Raw genomic sequence first — 15,720 nt, 5'->3', positions numbered from 1 at the left:
AAGAAGAATAATATTTGAGTGTAAACTCTCAAAATTCAACTTTTAAATACATTAAAAACTTACAAATGGAGTGATAGTTAGAGAATGGAGCAAGGAATGAAAATAATGGCTTCAGTTTTCCCAATGTTTAAACAGAGAGCCTTTCTGCTCTTGTACAAATGGATGTCAAATAAGAAATCTGATACTTTAGCAACAATGGAAGAATCAAGCAAACTGCTGGTGCTGTGTAGCTGGTTGTTGTATGAGCACATGTGAAAACTAACACTGTGCTTTCACTTATGTTCTTAGCTTCTAAATTTGCATGTGTTTTTGGTCACTTCCAAGCTTGTATCACGTTGACATCAGCAAATCGACACATTAAACCAAATCCACATCAACTCCCGAGCATTTTTAAATAACTCATTCGTGGAATGTTGGCATCACTTCAAATGTCTGCATTTATTACTCATCCCCAACTATTTGGATTGTGTGGTGGGAAACTACCTCCTTGAACTCATGTATTCCCTCTGATGTAGGCATTTCCACATTGCTGTTAGAAGGAAATTCCAGGATTTTGATCCAGTGATGATAGAGAAATGGCAATATAGTTCTGAGCTAGGATTCTATGACTCTTGGAGAGGAACTTGGAGGTAGGTTATGCTTCAATATGCCTGTGTCATTCTCCAAGTAGTAGAGTTCAAAGGTTTGGAAGATGATGCTAAAGCTTTTGTCCTATAATTCAAAGCACTGCTGGCCTATTAGGAAGAGGAGTGCCATGACAAGCGATAGCAAAATAAACTGAAGTGTGGGGTACAGGGATATATCTCTGCTGTGATTATATAAGAGTTTTAACTTCAACTGACTGAATTGGTCTGAAAGGTTCATAAGTGTAAATTGATAGAGCACCTAGAGGTTAAGGCCAAGTTATTCACTCACCCATATGGCTCAGCAACATGCTGCCGAGACATTTGATCTCTACGGGCCTAACTGTTACAATAGAGTACCTCAGCATCTAACATGTTAAAGTCACAAATGTGATTTTGCTGCATGCACTGTTGTCCAGATTTTACAGGATGAACTTTACAATATACACAGAATGAATGTGGCACCATAGGAACTTGATAATAACATAAGTAACACTGTTACTTATAAATATAAATTGGATCCTCCAATTGCTAGCTATGAAATGAAACGGTACAGCTGAACTTCATATAAACTCCTTTGATTCACTCTAAAACATTCCAACATTACTACAAAAATTAAATAGAACTGACATACACCCATTGGACTAGATTCAACAACCAGAAAAGTACATTAACCGTACATTAGCACCTTTACTGCTATTTCAGAGTTTTATAAAAGATGACTTAAAACAATTTTGTGCTACCAATTCTGTTTTTGTTGTGCACACCAATTCAGAAATAGCAGATTTCTATTTGCTCCCCTTCTCCCCTCCCCACCTCCCCCCACACCCCCTACATTTCACGAGTTTTGAGAAGATTTGTAGCTCAGGTTGAGGTTCTGGATGCAGGTTTGCTCGCTGAGCTGGAAGGTTTGCTTTCAGATGTTTTGTCACGTACTAGGTAACATCTTCAGTGAGCCTCCAAATGAAGCACTGGCGGTGTAGCCTGTTTTCTATTTATATGTTTGAGTTTCCTTGGGTTGGTGATGTCATTTCCTGTGGTGAAATCCAACCGAATGGTTGAGGAACCGAATCACAGCCCTACTCAAAAAACTTCAGAAATCTTGAGAAATAAATAAGACCGACTTCCAAAAAATGAAACCAGACAGATCCAACACACCTCGCTTCTATGGATTACCCAAAATTCACAAACCAGAAGCCTCGCTCAGACCATAGTCTCACTGCCTGGAACACCAACTTACAGACTGGCCAAGGAGCTACATCAAAGAGTAAAACTCTTAGTCAAAGACTCACACTACTTCATCCACTCCACCTAAGAATTCCTGAAAACCAAAGACACACAGATAGAAGTGAATGAAATAATGGTCTCCTTTGACGTAACAGCCCTGTTCACATCCATCAACATCACCTAGCCAAGGAAACACTGACTACATTATTAGAAGAACCAAAGACACATACACCATACACCACCAACTTCATCAGCAAGGACAGTATCGGCAAGCTAGTGGACCTATGCCTTACCACTCACATCACCTTCAACAATAAAACCTATAGACAAACCAACGGAACACACATGGGTTCTCCGATATCAGTAGAGGCAGTAATGCAGAGACTAACAAATTGCTCTGCCAATCCTGATGAAGAGCTTATGCCCGAAACGTCGATTCTCCTGTTCCTTGGATGCTGTCTGACCTGCTGTGCTTTACCAGCAACACATTTTCAGCTGCTCTGTCAATCATCCAACCCAACTTTGGGTCCGCTATGTGGATGACACCTTTGTCATCACTAAACGAAACAAAATTACAGGAAACCTTCAAGACTATCAATAATATCCTTACTGGCATAAAATTCACTAAAAAGAGGAGGAAAACAATACCAAACTGCCATTCCTAGATGTCGCAGTAGAACTAACAGCCAATGGGAAATTTCAAACCAGTGTCTACAGAAAAACAACACATACAGACCAAATATTTAACTACTGAGCAATCATCCCAACACCCACAAACAAAGCTGCATCAGAACGTTATTTCAATGAGCCACCACACACTGCAGCACAGAGGAACTACGCAGGAGGAGAGGAAAATCACCTATACAGTATATTCAAACAGAATGGGTCCCCAATGAACACAGCCCGCCAACTTCTGAGCAACAAACCCAAACAAGCAGACAAAACACGTCCAGAAACCCTAGCCACTCTCCCCTACATCAAAGGCATCTCGGAAATGACTGCCAGATTACTCAGACCCCTTGGCATAATGGTAGCCCATAAACCCACCAACACACTAAAACAGCAGCTCATGAACTTGAAAGACCTTATACAGACAACAAGCAAAACTAATGCCACCTACAAAATACTGTGCAAGAACTGTGACAAACACTACATTGGACAAACAGGCAGAAAACTAGCCACCAGGATACATGAACATCAACTAGCCACAAAAATACATGACCCACTCTCACTAGTATCTTTACATACAGATGAGGAAGGACACCACTTCAACTGGGAAACACATCCATCTTTGGACATGCCAAATAGAGAATTCCTAGAAGCATGGCATTCCAACTGGAACTCTATCAACAAAGACATTGACTTGGATCCCATTTTACCACCCCCTGAGAAAAAGAACAGGAGATGACATCACCATAGGAAATGATGCCACCACAGGAGATGACATCACCAACCCTGGAAACTCAAACTTATAAATACAAAGCAGGCTACACCACCAGTGCTTCATTTGGAGGCTCACTGAAGACTTTACCTAGTCTGGTGCCAACATTTCCTAACTCTCACTACAGTAAAATCCCTGGGCTTCAGTATACAGCACGTAACAGCCAAAGGCAAGACTATTTTTGAGTCTTGATTCTGTGCTTTACTTGGTGCCCATTTATTTCTGGACAGCCAGCCGGAGAGGAATGGAATCATTGAATGACGATCAAGGATAAGAACACAATTTAAAGACTGGGCAGTGCTCTTTAAATACTAATTTCAATTTGAGGACAGCTAATAACATACTACTCCCAGCAGTAGTATGGCAAGTTAGTTTGTTTTTAAAGAGCAGATTAAAATTAAAGACACAGCAGGTTTCTACCACATTCTGGCATAGTTGACATCAGTTCAAATAAAGCAGTACAACTTGTCCTTCACACCAACATATCATTTACTTCACTGTAAAATCCCATTCCTATGACTTTTGATCGTATCTTACTGTGTGAGTGAAATCACAAATCCACTGAAGCTTCTGTTTGCCAGCACACCCAGAATGCATACAGTAAGTGGTAACTTCAGATAGTATTTAACTGTTGCAAACAGTTGTTACAACTAAAAGAAAATTACTTAATTGACTAACTACATGAAATCAGAAACCATTAACAGGTGATCCAAGATTGGACTTTGAATCCTGAAGACGACAACTTTTATTTATACAGCAACATTTAAGACAGTAAAACCTTCTGAAAGAGCATTAAATAAAAAACTTACACCAAGCAACATAAGGTGTTAGAAGGGATAACAAAACCTTAAATCAGACAGGAAGACTTTAAAAGACAACCTTGAGAAAAAAAGAGAGATAAATAATGAATTTTTAAGTCTATCGAAGGGAGGAAAGACTTGAAAGGGATAAAAAAGTTCTACAGTGTAGATTTTCAGGAAAAGCATGAGTCTTGGATCAATATCAGCAAGAATAAAGAGAAAAATAAAATGAGTCTTTGAAAACAAAAATTTTATGAAGGCATGCGTGAAAACATTCAGCACAACATAAATAGATTTGGGGCAGGACAGCGTAACTGCAGAATATGCAGTGAAATTATTGCAGATATTGGACCTACCCGACCTCGGTCAGTTAATGAGCCAAACTTAGGAGGGGTCTGGTGTTTCTGAAGAATATATGAAAGATTATTTAGAAATGTAAAAATTTAACTTTTTAAAAATTACAATTACAGGCAATTCTTATTTGAAACAAAAGCTCTGCTAGTCAATGCAATATTTGGCTTAGTTACAATTTCTCATATTAATTTGGATTATGATATATATTTCTTTTTTGTTTAGCCAGTTAATACTCTTAAAATGTCATTTTTGTTTACAAATGAAGCTGGACCACAAAAGTTAATTGATTTGGACGAGTTATTCTTTCTGAGCTCACATTGATCAGAAGTGAAAAAAAGCAATCAAACACAAATGCAAAAACAACTGATGAAGGTTTAGTAATTTTTAAACATTATTATAATTTAGGATTAAGATGGGAAACTTTTATATCTCCCTTTTAAGATACAAAACCATAAAAACTGTTTGTCGTTAAGTTGGTTGGCTTCTGTGCTGGTTCTCATCTTTGAATGTTTACACACCTCAGTCTTTCACTAGACCAGATAACTACAAGTCTTACATAATCCCCCAGAGAACAATAAATTGACATAAACACAACAGATGTGTGTGTATCAATACAACTTCCTTAACACAGTAACATACAGAACGTATAACAGAAGCCTATGCTGCAGAGACTGAACTGTGGTCTCGTCTACATCAGGGAGACCGAGCGCCAACTCGCAGAGCAGTTCAGGAAACACCTCTGGTCTGCACGCACCAAACAATCCCACCGCCATGTGGCCAACCACTTCAAAGCCCCTTCACATTTCCCCAGGGACATGCAAATCCTGGCCCTCTTGCTGCGAATCTACAGCACACAGTAATGGCAGACAGCAAAATAGCATTGACTGCCCAATGAACAGGATTATTTCAAGAGGACAGCATTAGTTTAGGTGTATGAGAATAATCAGTCATAATAAAACAATGTTTTGAAGGAAAAACAAATAAGCAATTGCTCCTTACAAATAACTTATTTCAGTCTGAAAAATGAGATCAAGAACTATATGACAACACGGATTATTCATTTTGCTTGCAATTTGAGAAAAACAATCCAAAACCAATTTTTTCTTTTTATAGCAGCAGTAGGTTTTTTCCAATATTGTGCTTCTTGAAGCAAAAAAGTAAACTTTCAGCAAACTTATCATTTGTTTACAGACAACCCATATTCATTTGCCCTTAACATCCCAAAATTCTTAAATCATTAACAGATTGATGCAGACACATGGATTAAAAGTCCACTCTGACAGAGGCAACAAAAGCATGCTTATGAAATTCCTTTGCTAGTAACAAAAAAGGTACTCATTCACCTTAAATGTATCAAGATCCATTCTTAATATCCTCCATGCAATTTCTTGCTGAGGGTAATGTATGACTTAAACTCTAAGAAGAATGCCATCCTTTGAACAGAAAATCATTACTACCAGGCTAACCTGTAAATATCAGGCATAAGTCCTTCAGGAATGACATTCCTGATGAAGGGCTTATGCCCAAAACGTCAACTCTCCTGCTCCTCAGGTGCTGCTCGACCTACTGTGCTTTTCCAGTGCCACACTTTTCAACACTGACTCTCCAGCATCTGCAATCCTCACTTTCTCCTATCCAAACCACTGGGCATCAGGTACATTAAAATAAATATTCTCTGACCTTTGCAATTTCAAGAAACAACAGTGACCATCTTATGTGATAGACAGAATAAAATCCATGTTTATAAATAGCTATACTTGCACTTATTGTAGCAACTGTTTTAATATAAAAGCATTTGTAAATGTTAATTCAAAACTCTCATGATTGCAGAAATGTGGTTTAATATCATAAACATGTTTGTTATAACCATGCATATCATGAACTCGTCAAGGACAAAAGGAAAAAGGTAAAAGTGAGGAATCAGTAGCTCATACCTTAACATTGAAAGTAGATTTTCCAGGGGAGCTGGAGGTTTCACAAAATTTATTCTTCATGAAATTATGATTGTAGATCTTACTCGATTTATTAAGGTCATCATAATCCGTAATGGAGCAAATAAGGTACTGCTCATCATCGTCATCACTATCCTCTCTTGAATCTCTATTTCCATTGCCAACTCCTTCTATGGCAAAAATCAAATCCTCAGCCATGCTTGAAATGTTGATGTCTCCACCTTCAGAGTTTTATTTTACAAAGCGGATTCACCTGTAAACAGTAAACAGATCGTCTCCACATCTGTTTGCATTGGAACTAGTTTTGCAGAATTCCTGTGCTTTCATTAAAAAAAAACAACAGCAATATTATATTTTAGTTTGCATTACCGACAGTTAATGTTAATTTTCAATTCTGGCTCTGTTGTAGGAAGTCACAAAATATTGACAGTTGCTCTTTTACCAACTACACAAGCGTATTAAATTCATATCAGATCTATCTGTTGATATAACAAATCCCTCTTCTGTTTATTCCATTATTTTACTTCCCCTTTCATGTGGTTCTATATCCCAAGTTCCTGACAGCAGGGCTGGGCAATTCAATTGTTAAACAGAGGGGAAAATTGTCGACTGAAACCAGTGATGTCAGGCGACAGCTGACACAAGCAACAAATACGTGACCAAGAACATAAAGACGTAGAACTAAAAATCGATAAAGTACATTGAGAACTTGAAACATGAAGTGTCCTAAATATACAGCAATTTCTGAAGCTTCTCATTACAGATTATAGCACTCAGCTGCTATAAGGCCAACTAAAGATGTTACTTGAAGCCACCTCCTCAATACTGAAATGTTTCTACTAGGGCTGGGAATGATCAGACAGTAACATTATCAAGCACACTTAAGACTAAATTAAGCACCAACAAGCAGTGTATGAGAGACTGGGTACACATATAAATATGCTTATCTTTAAGGCAGCTGCCCACAAATACTGCAAACTAAGCAATATTCAAGATTTTTCTGCAATATTCCTATAGCATGGTAATTAATGCATTTGTTGCTGTATAATCTAATTTTCAGAACAATCAAGATTTATGCAAAAGACACTTATTATCAGAAGTATGTTCAAATCTTCACATTGAAACATAACTTCATTCATTGTCTCTATCACTCACCAACTGGGACAGACTCAATAATAAGCAGGTCAGAAGTCACACAACAACAGATTACAGATTACAATCTAACAGGTTTATTTGAAATCACAAGCTTTCAAAATGCTGCCCTTTCATCAGGTGAAGTGCAGAGAGATCGTACAAATGGTGAGTGGAGTGTCGAATGCTGTACATCTCTATGACTCTATAAGTCTCTGCAGGTGATCAAAAGTGCCAAATGGTGTGAGTAAAGAGTCAACAGCTGAAGGGGATGAGCTTAATCCATTCAAATGAGGCAGAGAGAAAACTACAAAAAGTTAAATAACAACCAAATGGCTGAAATAACATGATAGGTATGAGTCATATGACGAGTGTTTAACCAAAGTAACAAGTAATCAAAACTATATAAACTAATTCAGGTAGCACCTAAGAAAAGTGAAACACCTTCATGAATCATTTAGAACTGCCGATACAATACTGTTAACCTGTACTTCGACTGTACTATTAAAATTCAAGCACCCCACTTAATCTTCTCATACATTCGGAAGTTTCTCAGCCAGATATTCAGCAACACCCTTCTCAGTGAAATTAACCAGTAATCACACTGTTCTCATGGGTGTGCATGACACGTGACTTTTTCCGTGGATTAGTGCAAGATCTCGTTGCCGCCCACATCCAGGCTTGCCAGTTTTATATTTACACCTTCTCGTTTTATGCTAGCGATGAGATAACCTGTTTATATCAACTCCAATCCCCACCCCTCCTGATAAATTTGGGTCTCCTGCCAACGTCTTTTCTCCACAAAATATACTTCTGCATAAGTACTAATGAAAAGTAACTTCAGCATAAAATGCAGAAGTATCAAATGATTAAACTTAAAAATACAAGTGGCAATGCTATTCTTGATTTTAAAGCAGTCGCACTAGTGCAATCTTCAACGCCAAGCCAAATATTTCACTGCTTCCGATTTTTACATTAAATGTCCCTTGCTACGATGATACGATTGTCCTCCGCAAATAAACAGCTATGGTCATTTTATTTCCACGTCCCATTCCTTTTCTGCATAGCACACAAATGACACCCGAAGTTGTTCACGCGTTATACTCTAAGCAGCTCCCAAAGGCAATTGAGCAACATTTGCAAGCTACAAATTAATACAAAAGCAACCGACAACGTGGCAAGAGGCTGAACAGTGACAGCCACTTACTGTACGACTTAGAGTCTGAGACCCAACATATGGTAGCAAAAATAAGAGGTTGAGCAGTTTCATAGATCCCACGCAGCTGGATGCTTATAGCTAATGAGGCCAGGCAACGCTTGCTGTGTTCCAGCCTCCTGCCTGTCTTTGGATTCCAGCATCTCCGGGCTTTTTTCTCTCTACAGTTAAGGAGGGGCTACATGCAGGCTGACTCGAAGAAGGGTAAAGGCGTGGAAGAGACGTCTCTATATATCACCTCCCCTCTCAGTCGGTTACTGACCCGCCCAGTATCAGTGTTTGCTATTTACATGTGCGCTCCACAGCGCGCTCGCTTTACTGCACGTACACACAGCTCAGTATAGCACAAACCGTTCCCACAGCCAGTTTGTGCCTGACGGGGACAGACAGAACCGAGCGAAAACAGCAGTGTTGTTGATCTGCTTTTAAATCAACAGCCTGTACGAGAAGGTCCTGAACGCTTACTACTCCAAGACACAAACGCTTTCAAGTAGCAATAGATTAATGCAACTTGCCAGAATTAAAATTTATCTTAAACTTCGCACACTTTTCCGCATTTTCACACAATTCTATATGCACTAGGATTGCAAATCATCAAAAGTTAAAACGAAACCCAACAAAAACCTGGCCTGAACATTTCCATGAAACCAAGTCTTTCCCACATCAAATTGCGATTTTAAGTGAATTAACGCACTTGCTTTATTTTTAAGAAATACAAACGTTTAAACTCAGTATCTTAAAAAATAATTAACTCCGATCCTGACTGCCCTCTCAGGTATCCGTCACAAATCCGTCCCATTGCATCCCAGTGCTGGGAACGCTCTTTAAATTCCTGCCCAATCAATCATTCAGTTTCGCTGAAACGGATAATATTTGAATAAATATAGCCTTTTGGGGATCTTGCCGTTTTCCTATACAGTGACTACAATTCAAAAATGCTTAATTAGCTGTAAAGTGCTCTGATGAATTCAGAGGTGCTGAAAACCACTGTATAAATATAAGTATTTCTTTACTGTTACTTGTCAGTGCACTCCAATTTCCCATACAGGATTGTGATATTATACTACACAAGCAGCGTGGCTTTTATGAAGAACCACATTTCTGAATCTTATGTCTCAAAAAAAACTGACTCCTTTTTCAATGGAATCCACTATTACTGTTGAATGTGCCTTTATCTATCCATCCCCTTTCTCAAAACCTTCCACAGTCGCATCCCTCCTTTGCTCCATTGGCTCCATCAACCTTTGCAATCTCTGCATTGTTGCAATTGTACTGTCTCAATTGCCCTGCCATTGGCAGATGCGCACCCTATCCTCCTTAAATCATTCTCTCCTTAAACATCTCCACATCTGTCCACCTTTGCCACTCTCATGAAAGCCTATCTCTGACAAATCTGTCTTAATGTCTGTTCATGTGGCTTGCTGTTAAAATTTGATATAGAACTATGAAGTACAGTGGGATGTTTAACCACAGGGAAGGTACTATATAAATGCAAATTGTTGTTACTTGTGAGTATCACCATTTCCCTTAAGAAAAATCAGTTATACATAGGGAAAAATCTTTGTGAGAATAAATCACTCTACATTCAAAGCCAAACATCCCTGCTTTAGACAACTTCTATAACTTAACTCTTCATCCAAGTAATAAATTTGAAGTTTGGAAATGTCTATTTATTTAGCTGCATTTACTGTTCTTAATGATCTAGGCATAAGGGAGAAAACCACAGGATGAGACAAGCAGTTCAAATGTCACAGCTGCACATAATGCTCAAATAATACACAAGCCAGAACCTGGGCCTTTTTGAAGTGTATAGATTAAACATTAATGTTTTTAAAACTGCAATAATTGTTGTAAACTACCACTCCAAAAAACAAAAAGAGGCTTTAAGTTTAACTTATTTTGTGAACTAAATTAGAAATATCAATAAAAAGAGCAACAGCATATGTAACACTGATATGCAGGATTTCCTGTTTCTATTGTGCCAGTTCTGTGTCCACAGCCAAATTCAACAAACTGATTTAAAAACAGAAAATATGAAATACTTACCAAACACAATACTATACTAACTGAATTCTGTGATTCTGTGGTAAGGGAGAAACAGAGTTAATGTTTCAGTTCAGTACATTCATCAGACTTGAAACATTAATTCCTTTTTTTCCCTCCAGAGATGCTGCCTCCCCTGCTGAGTAAGTCCAGCATTTTCAGTTTTTATTTCAGATTCCCAACATCTGCAGTAATTTACTTTTGTCAACAAAATTATGCACATAATTACATCACAGAAACAGACTATTTTGTCAAACTTGTCTATCCCATTTTATTATCCACACAAGTCAGTTCCATAATTACTCAAACTGAAGTGTAGTACAACTTACAAGTGCCGTGGCTGCACAGATCTCAGGAAGTCTTCAACAAGCAGTTCACAATGATCAGAAGTTAACATGAGGAAATTGGGAAGATGAAGCAACTCTGAGAACATAACCAGAAATCCACATTCTGTGTTCCATCTGCGCAAATAGGCTCCTGAAGGATAAAAGTACAATAACCCAGTTATGTGCTATAGCTAATATTCACTAATTAAAATGTCACCTACTTTAAATATCATCTCTGTTTCTCTCCACAGATGCTGCCTGATATCATGGGTATTTCCAGCTTTTTTTTATTTCTCTACATGGAGGTTTGCTTCAATTATCCTGGTTGTCAGTAACTCAGATTGGAAAACACCTTCAATACTCAAAATGTGAACACCACACCCAGAAGACTGAGAACAGTTCTGGTCCCCTTAACTAAAGGAAATTATATTGGAGTTAGAGGCTGTTCAGAAAAGGTACACTAGGTTGATCCTGGATATGAAGGATGTTTCTCATAAGGAATACAGGTCCATAATTCTCTGATAGTGGCAACACAAGTGGATAAGGTAGTCAAGAAGGCACATAGCATGCTTGCCTTCATTGTTCAGAGCATAGTTCTGTTCAAGACACTACCAGACACTACCATATTGTCTGGTTTGGAGGGCATCAGCTATGAGGAGAGATCTGACAAACTCAGTTTGTTTTCACTTGAACGTCAGAGGCTGAGGGATAATCTGATGGAAGTTTACAAAATTATGACAGGCATGGATAGAATGAATAGTCAAATTCCTTTTCTCCTGGGTAGAAATGTCAATTACTAAGAGACATAGGTTTAAAGTAAAAGGGGGCAAGTTTAAAGGAGATGAGAGAGGCGGATGTTTTACACATAAGGTGGTAAGTGCCTTGAATGTGCTGCCAGAGGAGGTGGCAGAAGCAGTTACAATAGCAACTTCTAAGAGGCATCTTGACAAATACATGAATAGTTAGGGAGTAAAGGAATACAGACCACACAGAGACAAAATGTTTCAGTTTAGAAAGGCATCATGTGTCGGGGCAGACTTGGTGGGTCTGTTTCTATCCTATACTGTTCTTTATTTTTTTTTAAGATTCATAAGGTAAAATAAAACAAAGAACTGCAGATGCTGGAAACCTGAAACAAAAACAGAAGTGTTGGAAAAACTCTGCAGGTCTGGTAGCATCTGTAGAGAGAATAACAGAGTTGACATTTAAATCACAGTGACCCTTCCAGTTTTGACAAAATGTCACTGGGCTCAAAACATTAACTCTGTTTTTCTCGCTATAGATGCTGCCTGACCTGCTGAATTTCTCCAGCACTTTGATTTCATTTAAGATTGGTATAGAGGTCCCGATCAGTGTTCCCTCTAATTTTTTTTAACAGCTGCCTGAGCTACCGAAGTGTGTGTGTGTGTGGCAGAAACTTCTGGAATTGGATCAGAGTTGCCAGGCAGTTTAAAGAGAACATAAGTCTTGATGACCCAGACTCAGAAGTTGTTTACCTTTGTGGGATAACCTAGAACCAGACACACAATCTCAGAATAAGGGGTCGCCCAGATCGGACAGAAGATGAGAAGGCATTTCTCCCCTCAAAGAGTAATGAAAATGTGGAATTCTTTACCACAAATAGCTGTAGAAGCTGGGTCATTAAGTATATTCAAGGCTGCGATGGTCTCATTCTTAATCAGTCAGGGAATCTAGTATTATAGTAAAAGGCAGGCAAGTGAAGTTGAGAATTACTAGTTCAGCCATGATTTCATTAATGATGAACTGGATTTGATAGGCCAAATGCCCTACTTCTGCTGCTACACCTTACAGTTTTATTCCTTACTGTATTCTAAAGTCATATTTAGTCCTTTTGATTCCAAGAATTAATCCAGCTAAAGGACCAATCTCCTATTGTGAAGAGCTACAAGGTACTTCTGGATCCACCACCTTCACAAATTAACGATCTATAAGCATCATCCGGTTCGCATAATGGTTGCTGAGATGGTTCCTATCTTCATACTGTCCTATAGTCTGACAACTTTCAAGATCTTTGTTCACCTCCAGTTCTGGCCTAACATGTCCTTGGTTTTCATCACTCCATTAATGGTTGTGCCTTCATCTGCCTCAGCTTAAGTTCTAGAATTCCCTACTTAAAAATGTTCCTTAAAGGAAGTCAGTGGCCTAGTGGTAATGTGACTATGCAGAAATCCAGACTAATGCCCTCGGGACACAAGTTTGAACCCAACCATGGTGAAATTTTAATTTGATTAATAAATCTGGAATGAAAAGCTATCCTAATGACAACTATTAAACATTGTCAATTGTAAAAAACATCTGGTTTGAATGTCCTTCTTTTAGAAAAGAAAATCTGCCAGCCTTATCTGGCCTACATGACTGACAACAATGTGATTGATTCTTAAATGCTCTCTGATTGCCTCACAAGCCATTCAGTTGTTCCAAACAAAGGAACGAAACTGGCAGACTACCCAGCATTGAACTCAATGCCAGCAACAATGGTGAATCCAACCATGCAAAGTCCTCCTTAAATGACACTATCATCTTTTGCTATAAATTGTGTCCTCTGATCCTACTCCACTTGAAAATCAAGGACCAGACAAAGGAGCAGCACTCCGAAAGCTTGTATTTCCAAATAAACCTATTGGACTATGAACTGGTATGATTTTTAACTTTTTCCACCCAGTCCAACACTGGCACCTCCACATCATGGCTTCCTTAAATGAATCAGATTCACCATGAGAAACTACTTTTTTACACAGCGAGTTATGTAGAATAAGCCACCTGAAAGGGTGTTTGGAAGAAATAAGTACAATAATAATTTTCAAAAGGTAATTGCAAATATACTTAAAGGAAAAGACTTTGCTGAGCTATGGGAAAATAGAGGGGAGTGCAATTACTTATACAGCTCTTTCTAAAAGGTGATACAGACACATTAGGCCAAATTGACTGCTTCTGTGCATCGCCATTTTGTAATTCTATGATTATTCCAAGGATCATCTTTGACTGATACAATGTGGAAGCCTAATTTGAAAAGAAAATAATTTTCCTTTAATTCTCAGTGTTTCATTTCTTATTTTTATCTCTTATATTACGCTTGAATGAGCTTAAGGTTTATATCTTTACTAAACTATATGAAAGTTTAGGCTGTCAACCTTTGAGTGACGAAGGTGCAGCACTCCAAAAGCTTGCGATTTCGAATAAACCTGTTGGACTATAACCTTGCATTGTGTGCCTTCTGATCTTGGACACCCCAGTCCAACACTGACACCTCCACACCTTTGAGTTTTCCCTGACATTTGCCTTGAACTTTCCTTTCATAGTGTGTTCGGGTATTGACCCTTCCTTCCGGCATATTGTACTTTTCTTTGCATGCCTAGTTCTCAGTTCTAGGTTATGATGACAATAATCCTGGATAAGGAAGGGCATTTTAGTCCATGATGGCACCCCTACCTGCAAGACACAAAATTATGGATTCAAGAACCCTTCAGGCCTTAAGACCAAAAAAAAATCCAAGTTGACACCCCAAAGCATTATTTATGGAATACAGGTACCCTCATTCAGATAAAATATTGGCCTGAGACCATTCCTCACCTCCCCAAGCATGCCCCTACTGCTAACTCTGTCTATGTCCCACCTGTCTACCCCCACTACTCCTACCCCTCCACCATATGCTCTTACTCCTCCAGTGCCTGTTGTCCCTTTACCTATCCCTCTCCCTTCTCCTCCTGTAGCAGGGTAAACGCCCAAATCATAGTTTGGGGCCCAAGCCTCTCACCTGGGGACCGCCGGTGGAATGTTCTGGAACCGCTTCCGGGACCGAAAACACCCCGACAGTGAGGCAGCAGCCCAAACCAACCGGCAGTCGGGGGAGGGAGATGAGGCGGTGAGGTCCTGCTCCCGAGCTTGGGCCGCAGGCGAGTGCCGCTCCTCCCGCCTGTCGAAACCGGAGCCAAACAACACACACGCGAGACAATGCGGCTGCGCAGACACTGGGAAATACCGGCTGGGAAGCGCCTATTACACCGCGGTAGCGTGGCCGAGTGGTCTAAGGCGCTGGATTTAGGCTCCAGTCATTTCGATGGCGTGGGTTCGAATCCCACCGCTGCCAGTAGTGTTTTTTTTTAAAAAATCAAATAAATTATTTTGTTTAGTAATACAGCTTGAAGATTGCATAGTTACTTAGATCATACCCAAAGGCAATTTGACGGAAATTATCATACTTTATTGCAGTAACACATAACCCATCAAGCCCGCGTCAGCTCTCTGCTAGAGCAATCAGTTGTCCCAATTCCCCACCTCCCCTACAGACCAGCAATTTATTTCCCTTCGATTCTTATTCATGTGCCTTAAAAAGCCAGGATTGAACCTGTCTCCACCACCTTTTCAGCCAGAGCATTTTAGATTCAGACATTTACAGCACAGAAAGATCCAGTTGGCCCTCTGTCCACGTTGTCCAATAAAAGTCTGACTACGCTAATCTAATTTTCCAACTCTTGGCGTTTAACCCTGGAGGCAATGGGAACACAAGTGAAATACTGCTTAAATGTGATAGGAGTTTCAGACTCAATACCCCGTGTGGGATGGTGCGTCCCAGACTCCCACTATCA

General features: G+C 39.2%; 1 protein-coding gene and 1 non-coding gene across 5 annotated transcripts in view; one reads left to right on the top strand and one right to left on the bottom strand.

The window, feature by feature from the left end:
- The window catches only part of eef2k (eukaryotic elongation factor 2 kinase), a 64,408-nt gene extending 49,352 nt beyond the window's left edge, over positions 1-15,056 (bottom strand). Inside the window, exons 1-4 of one of the 4 annotated variants that reach the window (XM_043711408.2) lie at positions 14,889-15,056; positions 11,117-11,264; positions 6,380-6,650; positions 4,448-4,495 (exon numbers count right to left, since the gene is read on the bottom strand). In XM_043711408.2, the coding sequence (XP_043567343.1) occupies positions 4,448-4,495; positions 6,380-6,595 (264 nt within the window). In that variant the 5' untranslated portion in view covers positions 6,596-6,650; positions 11,117-11,264; positions 14,889-15,056. Of the gene's footprint in view, positions 1-4,447; positions 4,496-6,379; positions 6,651-8,735; positions 8,924-11,116; positions 11,265-14,888 lie in introns of those variants that run through there. The other 3 variants (XM_043711411.2, XM_043711410.2, XM_043711409.2) reach the window with 3 other exon arrangements.
- Positions 15,057-15,139: 83 nt separating this feature from the next.
- On the top strand, positions 15,140-15,221 carry trnal-uag (transfer RNA leucine (anticodon UAG)). Its single transcript has one exon. It is a non-coding gene; the product is annotated as a tRNA-Leu (tRNA).
- Positions 15,222-15,720: the final 499 nt, after the last annotated feature.

This window comes from Chiloscyllium plagiosum, unplaced genomic scaffold (genome assembly GCF_037043375.1).
Source record: "Chiloscyllium plagiosum isolate Xiang-an unplaced genomic scaffold, Cpla_swu_hap1 HiC_scaffold_20, whole genome shotgun sequence".
NCBI classification, from domain to species: Eukaryota; Metazoa; Chordata; class Chondrichthyes; order Orectolobiformes; family Hemiscylliidae; genus Chiloscyllium; species Chiloscyllium plagiosum.
This window is presented reverse-complemented; position numbering and strand designations above follow the sequence as displayed.